This window comes from Apodemus sylvaticus, chromosome 13, assembly GCF_947179515.1.
Source record: "Apodemus sylvaticus chromosome 13, mApoSyl1.1, whole genome shotgun sequence".
Classification (NCBI taxonomy): Eukaryota; Metazoa; Chordata; class Mammalia; order Rodentia; family Muridae; genus Apodemus; species Apodemus sylvaticus.
In genome coordinates this window covers 73,119,101-73,128,592 of record NC_067484.1, presented here as the reverse complement: position 1 = coordinate 73,128,592, position 9,492 = coordinate 73,119,101, and the positions used below count along the sequence as shown (strand labels likewise).

Genomic DNA, 9,492 nt, shown 5'->3' with positions numbered 1-9,492 from the left:
AGAAGGCACCACATATGAGAGACAAAGATGCAAAACTCCTGAAAGGGTTCTGTCTTACCGGGCTCAGGACTCAATTCATTTGAACCCCGGTCTGTGCTAAAAGTTGTCTTTCCTAAAGAAGGCTTGGTTTCTGCATCTCTGAGATCAGAATCCCATAACAAGGTTTGGAAGAGGCAAGTTCAGAGAAATTTCAACACGTATGACTTGAAGAAACTGTTGGAGGGAAGCCTGGGTCAGCCAAGGAGATAAGGTTAGAAAGAAGACGGGGAGTAAACATGGGAGTGATGACTGAGAATCTTAAAGTAACTGAGTCTACAAAGATGTTTTGAAGGGGGAAAGTCAATATATTTGAAATGACCTAGGCTGTCACATCATTACCAGTAAGGAAGCTGGATGCCGTGCGGTAGGTGATGTGCCGAGCAAAGAGATGGCACCTAAAAATGCATGAAGGGTGCTCCATGCCTGCCTCAGATCTACCTACACACACATAGACTGTAGACACGCTTTAAAGGAGAAACCAAAAAATGGCAGGGAGGCTGGGTGCACCGCCATGGGTGCCAAGCCAAAGCTCATCGGGAAGAACAGGTTGCTCTCTGATATTCTTGCCCTCATCAGCCATTACTCCTGGGCACGGCAGCAAACAAATCTACCCAACCGTTCTGGTCAGAGAAGAGATATACCTGAAGTGACCTTAAAGACCACATGTTTGCCAGTAAAGAAGTGGGTTCCCTACAGGGGAAGGGGAGTGAGTGAAGATGGTGAAAATCAGCCGCCATTTCCTTTCCTTTGTCCCTTGGAACTGTTTCCCCATTCAGTGACCACATCTGGATCTCTCTATTTCTCTGCCTGTGCAATATCTAGCTGCTGATCAGAATCATGTCTGATGTCACACCAGATGAATCAGGCGTTGGCATCTTCCCATATCACTGTAAGAAGTAGCGATGGGAAGATGCCATGATCCAGACATGGTGTCATAACTTAAGTTTAAAACTCACAGGGCTCCAAAAAAAAAAAAAAAAAAAAAAAAAAAAAAAGTCCGTCTTTAAAGTCATCAGCCAAGCAGAAGCCTTCCGAGCCTCTAGCCACCGCTCCAATCTTTTAGTCCTCATCCTAATGACAGAGAACTGGGCCCAGCTGTACTGGTCCAGCTGTTGGAGGCCTTCTGGGAAAAGTTCACTTCTGACTCCAGTCTGTGCTTTTCCCGAATGGAATAATTTACCAATCTCTGTGCTCCTGCCCTGGCTCAGCGTGGCCTGTGACATTTTCAAGGACTCACGTGGAGCACCCAACATCATCGCTCTGAGAGATGACTCCTAGGAACTTCCCAAGGACCAGATTGTTGCAGGCTCTGGCACGCAAAAGAGGGGGTAGTGAACTAGGTGTCGGGAGGGCCTGGGGCAGCCGGCTGGGCTCCAGGAGAATAGGGGATCATGTCAACAGCTGGATCGATATCCGTCTTTCTTCCCTGCTCGCCAGTACTGGCGCTGCTCCAAACAGAAGGCTGCGAGACATCCTCTCGGGCGCTCTCCCTGACTCACTTGGCTGCTCTCCTCTAGTACTCCCTTTCCTGGATCTACAAGGGTTTGAAGTGCAAATCTGAACCCGCCATCCAGCAGCTTCTTTCTCCTTCCCTGACCTCGCTGCTGCCGCTGCCGGTGCAGCTGGGACGCATGCCTGGGGCCACCCAAAGTTTTCCTGGCTGAGAGTCTGAGCTGACACAGCTCAACAGGTCAGAAGCTGTCCCTCTTCCAGGAGGAGAGCATGCTGGACAGGTCTCCAGTAGCTTATACCTGCAACTGCTCCATCCATCGCACTGAGCACCTTAGGAGCCACTCCACTGAGACCTAGATAAGGAGTTTCAAGGGCTGCTGAATGCTTGATTGCATCAGCATTCATTAAGATTTTAAAAATCTTAATATGTTTAGAATTGGATAGAGAAGTCTTGGGTCCATGAAGTGCCCCTCCATACACACCCACAACCACCACCACACCACCACCACCACCACCACCTCTTTTCTTTATCAAGCTTAGGCACTCGCCCTGGTTCTGAGTTTTTGAAGGTGAGACTAACCGGACCTTTTCTCATATATTTCAACTTCTCATTGTTCCTGTTTCCAATATTCTGGCTACAAACTGCCCCATTGCCGTGTAATGCCTTCAGCAAAAGTTATTTATCCCAAGGCTGCCCTCATTCTCCAAAATCTGTCATAAAGGAGCACTGAGTTTCCTGGTAACCATGAAGAGGGAAAGTGCCAGTTCAAACTGGATAAAGGCGGTGATGCTCAGGACATGCAAGGTGAAGCAGCGTCAGTAACAAACCCTGAGAGCGATTGCAGGTGTTAGAAGGTATTTTTTTTTTCAAGCAGAAAGAATCAGTCATAGAAACTGCCCAGTAGAAGAAAGATGTCAAAATGATGACAGGGTATCCATCTCTAAAAGCATATCTAAGCTTGTAGCAAGTGCGTAGGGCAGAGCTTAAAAAATAAATAAATAAAAAGGAGAAAGGTGAGGGAAATTCCTGATGATTTTGCCAATGTTAAAATTCCATAGATTTGACTAGCCTTATTTCTTTTCTTTTACATCATCAATTTAGAATTCTATAAAGAAAGAATGACATCAAAGAAAATCATTGGCCTAGAAGAAAAGAGCCCGTAGGCGTTTAGGTGTTATATATATGGAGGCAGAGGGAACACTGGAGCATCAGGGAGACTGCAAGTTCAGGCGACAGCATGGGTGAATATGGGGTGTGCAGGGACTAGGAAGGGGAGGTGGGGGGCTGATACCTGCAGGTCTGGAGGCTCCCCGTGCCTGGGGGGACCATTCCATGAGAAATGGAGTTGGAACTGTGCTTCAGTGAACATTTTCTTACGGTATATCTTTCCAGTTCTTTTCAGGATCCTCTTCATCTTGCAAGTGGTACGGTTGGTGCTAACTTACAACTTTTCTAACTGTAACTCTGAGAAGATTTTGAAAATATATGGTGCATTAATTTCAACTGACTTGTGTAAAGATTTGGATAAGGTAAGTGAAGACACACACACACATATGTGTGTGTGTGTGTGTGTGTGTGTGTGTGTGTGTGTGTGTCGTAGGGGCAAATATCACACAAACCCCAATTCAACCCTGTAAGAAAGGGAAATAATTTGAAAAAAAAAAAACTACCCCAAAACTTTCTTAGAAGCAGTCTTTTAAATACCTTGGCATATAAAATGTGTATCCACATGGCTTTTACAAAACAAGAAGAGGCTGGTAAAAGATGAATAATAATCTACTCGTTGCTTCAGAATGGGAATCCTTGTGAAAGATGAACTCAGGAGCGGGGCAGCTAAGACATGGACCTGTGTTTCATAGCTTTCTCGTATTCTAGATATTTCTAGACACTGTTATGAGACATGGAGGACTTTTTAAAAAATATAATAGTAACTATTTCTTTGAAATTGCACATTCTTAGGTACAGTTTGTGATAGAGGCAGGTGTGAATGGCTAAAAGACATTCAAAGGATAGTTCTTTGCTGCAAGTGGGTTTTAGGTGCCAGGGGCAGGGACCCCTGCTTGGGTAGGTTAGGCTTCCCTCTGAAAACCTAGCAAAAGCAGAAAACTGAATGTTTCACCAACTCTGTCCATCATATAGGGCCACGTCAGTCAGTGGAAACTAAACTACTCAGAGAACCCTGGAAGCAAAGGGCTGGGGAATGATTTTCCCTCAGACTCAGCACTTTATCCTAATTTCCTTTCTTCCAGGCTAAGTTCAACCAAATCAAGGACTGTGGCGGCAGTGTGAGTAAAGTGGAACCCTGGAAGCAAAGGGCTGGGGAATGATTTTCCCTCAGACTCAGCTCTTTATCCTAATTTCCTTTCTTCCAGGATAAGTTCGACCAAATCAAGGACTGTGACAGCAGGGTGAGTAAAGTGGTCAGCAGCGCTAATCTTCCCCCGGGGGTGGCCGGCATCCGGGAAGGGGGCTGGGGAAGAGCCCCAGGCGGCAGCTGAGCTCCACGAGATGCTGGCTGCCGAGCCTACAGGAGACCTCTGGGCTGCTCAGTCCAGGACGCCGCTTCCCCAGCTTAGGAGAAAGTCTCTGCGGAGCAACTGGCAGTAGGCATCTCCTTCTGCCGGGAGAAGAAAGACCAATGGGAAACCCGGAGGAACGAGGTGGAAACACCACCTCCTTAGGTCCCCGGCATCTGCTGTCAGCACTGGCTCTTCACAAGCACCTCAGAGGATGGGCGGAGCTAGCATGGGTGGAAGCCCTTCCAGTAGGCGCTCGGCTCCTCTTGCAGGGCGCCTCCCTCCTGTGGGTTGATTCCGTTTTTTCCTCTTCTCAACCGACTCGGGATTCTGATTCCAGACACCTTCCTGGTGTCTTTCCCTCCTATCCCCATCCCCCTCCCTGCCCCTTTCATTCAAGTTTTAATTTCTGGCATACTTTTTTTTTCTCCCTGAACTCTGCCGCTTGTGAGCAGCCGGCTTGTCTCCTGAAAATCGAGCACTATACTCTCAATCCTATCGCTGGCTGCCCATCACTCCCCGACAAAGACTTCGCCTTGAGAACAAAAGAGGCCCTCATTCACAACTGCCCCGGCTACTCTGAACCTGAGGTAAGCCCAAATGCCTGCCTTTGTAATGAGTGAGTGAAGAGAAAGACACCCTGAATAAAACCGGGGCTTTCAGTGCAAGTGCGGTGTGGTTTTTGTTTTTTGTTTTGTTTTTCTGATCTTAACGTTTCAGGAGCAAACGCACCAGGTTGTGGTTGTCGGTAAGCTAACCTTGACAAAGACACACAAACAGAATCTACCTTCAAAGTTCTACTTTTATTGTTCTTTGGTCTGAGTTTTGATTCTAAATCTAAGTCAGTGTTTCTAAGGTGCGATCAGTGAGCCTCCCTCCTGTGTTAGCAGATTGTACTCCTGGATCCTGAAACAGGACAGTTCAAAAGACCCAGTTCTAAGATACACAAACCAGACCTCCAAAATCCCTGGGTTTGGTGCCCCGTAAAGGCTCCCGGTTCGTTGGCTGTGTAAACATGACTTTGTAGTAGCTAGTAGCGTGCTTTTCTTAACTTTCACATTCATCTCGCCCCATTCCACCCTATTGCTTGTCTGGATGGAATTGCAATCTCTTTTCATAAGGTATTTGTGTAAGCAATTAGACAAGAATAAGTGACCGAATTAAAAGTACTAACTCCAGAGTGCTTGACTTGAAGCCCTAATCCTATAACTTCTAGTTGCAGAAATTTAAAGTACTTAGCCTGAAGTGCTTTGGTAAAAATAAGAACAGCAGCATTGCATCCTATGCAGGGCTATTGTGGGAATCAAATGAGTCACCACACACACACACACTCACACACACACACACACACACACACACACACGTGAAAGCACTTGGCGCCATGCCTGGCACACAATACTTCCTCAACACTTATTTCACTTGGCAAGTGAAGTAGAATATTTGTCTTCATTATGACATGCTTAAGAAAACAGACATATGTTTGTGTGTGCATGCATATAAGTATATGTAGATACACATGTAAATGTGTTAACTTAGTGAACTTTGTATATTATTTCTATGTAAATGTAGATAAGACAGTCATGTTTTGGGGCTTCAAGACTAAACCCCTAGAGTTCAATCAGGCTGGACGTGGAAACCACACAGCTATGCTTGCCCGAGAAAAGCAGGAGAAGGCAGTCTTGTGAGAAACCGGCTAGATCCGCCTTCTTTTCATGGAAACCCTAACAAATCTGTAGATGGACACAATATAATGTATCAATATAGCCAGGGCCCAGGAGACAGACTTGATTAAACTTGTAGACTTTGTGTGAAAAGGGGAGAGCCTTGAGGAATTTATTTTAGCACCTTCCCAGACCAAAGATGATGTTGTAGAAGACTAGAAGATTATTGTTTAACTTGGGAAATTCTATCCCTGGGAGGATCAGTCTGTCATGACTCTAGGGCAGTTCATTTGAAGAACGGTGCCAGAATCCTCTTCAGAGTAGTAGGGTGGATGTGTGAGCCAGAAAACGTTAGTTTCAAAGAACAGACTGGGTTTGCTGATTGATACATACTGAGGCACATAAGACAGCATCTGGGGACTTACCTCATTGACGAGATCATGAAACTGTAATTTTATTCTTTCATTTAATTATGCAATAGGCATCCAATGTTTCTGATGTAGAAAACGCTGCAGTCAGGGTTGTGGGGAATACCCATGATGCAATGGCAGTGAGAGCCAAGTGAATGACACCTACTTTGAAGTCCTTGCAGAGTTTCAGAAGGAACTATCTGACTGAGCCTTAGCAGAGGTTTTATGGAGGAGGTGCTGAGAGAGAGAGGGCTTTCCTCTGGAGAAGCACATGCAATCATACCGTGACCAAGTATTTGGGGAATTTCTTGGGAAAGGGATATGAATAGAAACATAGCTGCCACTCAGCCAGTCGTTAAAGATAGAAAAAAACTAATGTTGACTATTTCCCCCTTTTCCACAGAGAAACAGAACTGAGGAAATGGCACAAGAAGTCGAAAACATCTGCCGGAATCAAACCTTACAAATTCTAGGACTGTGGTTTTCCTTCATTCAATCTCCACCACAAAATTAGCTGTCAGTTTATACCATGAAAATATATATCTTGTTTTTAGTAGATATAATGCTAAGGGTGTGACACTTAAAAGAACACTGATGTTTATTCTTTAATTACAGAAGGGATTCTTAACTTACTGTTTTGGCATATCGCTGTTGTTTAGTGTAGGTGTTTTAAATGGGAAAATGAGCATTACCCTTTAATGGAAATATCTGTACTGTTAATGACTGGCTTCTGAGCAGTCTTTCTCATCTCCCCTGCAGACAGCTTATTCTAGGGCAAACCTAAGTGTAGTAGGAATACAATTGAAAGTAAAAAAAAAAAAAAAGTTGAAACCAATGACAACATCTAAACTCCACTTAAAGAGCAAGAATTTTTCTACCTGTAATGTTTCTTTCTATGCTAGGATTTTACTAAAGAAGAAGAAAGTGACAGCGAAGGAAAAGTGTTCAGACAGTCACTGCCGTGATAAAGCAGTCTGAAAGAAGCTTGTGGAGTTTGAGAGAAACTGTGATCCGTTTCGTAAATCCAGCTGTAAAGTTGATCAGACCCACAACAGTGGGATGCACAAGCAGACCCACAACAGTGGGATGCACAAGCAGACCCACAACAGTGGGATGCACAAGCAGACCCACAGGGTCCTTCGTACAGCTCCAAGATGTATATTTAAAGTTGTAGATAATGAATTTCTAATTTATTTTGTGAGCACTTTTGAAACTATACATGCTGCTTTGTAACGATTACATTTCTGAATAAAGTAATTCTCAATGAATGGTGTTTTAAATTTGGTTCAGCAAGTTTCATGAGTACTTTTCTAAGGGACATCACGGTTGTCTACATCTTTACTGCCACTCAAGCCAACATCCCCTGGGCCACACTTCCTTTGATCTGGTATTGATGACCCTCCTTGCGGGAGAAAAGGTTTTTGTAGGTAGTTGCCTCTTGGACAAATGACTGGAGTGCATATTCACCCCAGTCAGTTCTTCCCATTGTGAACCTTTCTTTGTCTCAGAATAGATAAAACAGGCGAAAGTGAACAGTGGGTGTTAAATTCATTCCTGCACACCTTTGGTGAAAACGCCCTCCCTCTCACCCTAAGAATTCCTCAGCATCTTCTGAGCATTGCTAGCAAAAGCAACCTTGGTTGCAGAGCTCAGGTCAAGTAAGGGTACAGTAAACAGCTTACCCCACCCCCACACGCCCTGAGAAGAGATGTTCTCCTGAATACCGTTTTGAAGGATAGAACTAACCCTATTAACGAAGGGAAAAGCAGAATGTCCCCAAACCTGTCTTACTTGTCAACAAGGAACTAACAATAAGCATCGAATAAATATTTAAAAAGTGCCTACTGGGCCAAGTTTCCTGAGGTGAAGTTTGTGCGGAACGCGTAGTTATAAAAGTAAGATAGAGCACATATCCAGGGAAGCTCAGAGTGGGACTGAGCAAGCAGTTGTCAGTTGTCCTTAACAAACTGACCGGTGGGGGCCGGTGACTTTTCTTTTGCTTAGAGTAAAATCAAGACAGGCACATTTTCAAAAATCTTCCTCTAAATTCCTTACCCAGAGCTTGTAAGCGCCACCTTAGAAACCTCCACTGGATCTAGAAAAGGTGGCATTCGTCAATTCTTTAAATAAAAATTGCAGAGGCTGGATATTTTAAATATATTAGCAAATATATATTTGTCTTACTACAAATTCATCCTACCTTTTACTAAATCGTGATAAAAGGTATTATAGCATTTTCCCCCTTAATCCCTTTAGACCCAATTGCCCTAAAAGTGACTTCTACCCAGTTGATAGAGTTCAGAGGACAGAGGACCAAAGGAAAGGGGGGCTTGGAGGAGGAGACCATTAGAAGATAACTCCTGTTGTTGAGGATAGCACTGACAAGCACACGCCTTGAGAAAACTAAACTGTACTGGAGAGAGGAGGACACCTCCAAACAACGAGAGGGGCTAGTGTTCATTGCTCCCCAGGGAGAGTGCCTGTCCTCACCAGGCAGAATGGAAAATTGTAGCCCATTAGGCTTAAGTAGGGTACTGTACTGGCTAGTTTGATGTTGTCTGAGTTAGTGTTTCACTGCCGTGAACAGACACCATAACCGATGCAAGTCTTATAAAAGACACATTTAATTGGGGCTGCCTTGCAAGTTCAGAGATTCAGTCCAGTATCAAGGCAGGGACATGGCAGCATCCAGGCAGGCATGGTACAGAAGAAACTGGGAGTTCTACATCTTCATCTGAAGGCTGCTAGTGGAAAACTGACTTCTAGGCAGCTAGGGTGAGGGTCTTAAACCCATGCCCACAGTGACACACCCACTCCAGCAAGGCTCCTAATAGGGGCCATTCCCTGGGCCAAGCATATATAAAACCATCACAGATGTCAACTTGACACGAACTAGACTCATCAGAGAGGTGGAAACCTCAGCTGAGAAAATGTCTCTATACTATTCAGCTATAAGGCATTATCTTAATTAGTGATCAATATGGGAAGGGCCAGCCCACTGTGGGTGGGGCCATGCCTGGGCTGGCTGTAAGAAAGCAGGCTGAGCAAGCCATGGGAAGCAGGCAGCACCCATCACGGCCTCACACCAGCTCCTGCCTTCAGGTTCCTGTCCTGCTTGAGTTTCTGTCCTTACTTTCTTTGACGATGAACAGTGATGTGAAAATGTAAGCCAAATACATCCTTTCCTCCCCAACTTGCTTTTTGGTCATGGTGCTTTATCCCAGCCATAGAAACCCTAAGACAGGTGCTTAACAACACCTTACCTTTGCATGGAAGTATATTTAGCCCAGGACTAATGGCTGCAACAATCTAACCTAACGAATTAAAATATAATACTTAATAGAATCTGTTCCTAAGTAACTTAGCTGTATTCCACAACAAACCACAAGGGTGCTTGTGAAGTAAAGAACATT

At 44.7% G+C, this 9,492-nt stretch overlaps 1 protein-coding gene across 1 annotated transcript; it reads left to right on the top strand.

Annotated features, from left to right (window-relative positions):
- Positions 1-550: 550 nt before the first annotated feature.
- Tslp (thymic stromal lymphopoietin) lies at positions 551-7,347 on the top strand. The gene is made up of 5 exons (XM_052155309.1): positions 551-662; positions 2,885-3,021; positions 3,865-3,900; positions 4,464-4,598; positions 6,483-7,347. Exons 1-5 carry the CDS (start codon positions 551-553, stop codon positions 6,591-6,593), a joined length of 531 nt encoding a protein of 176 aa, XP_052011269.1. The 3' UTR covers positions 6,594-7,347.
- The last annotated feature ends 2,145 nt before the right edge of the window (positions 7,348-9,492 follow it).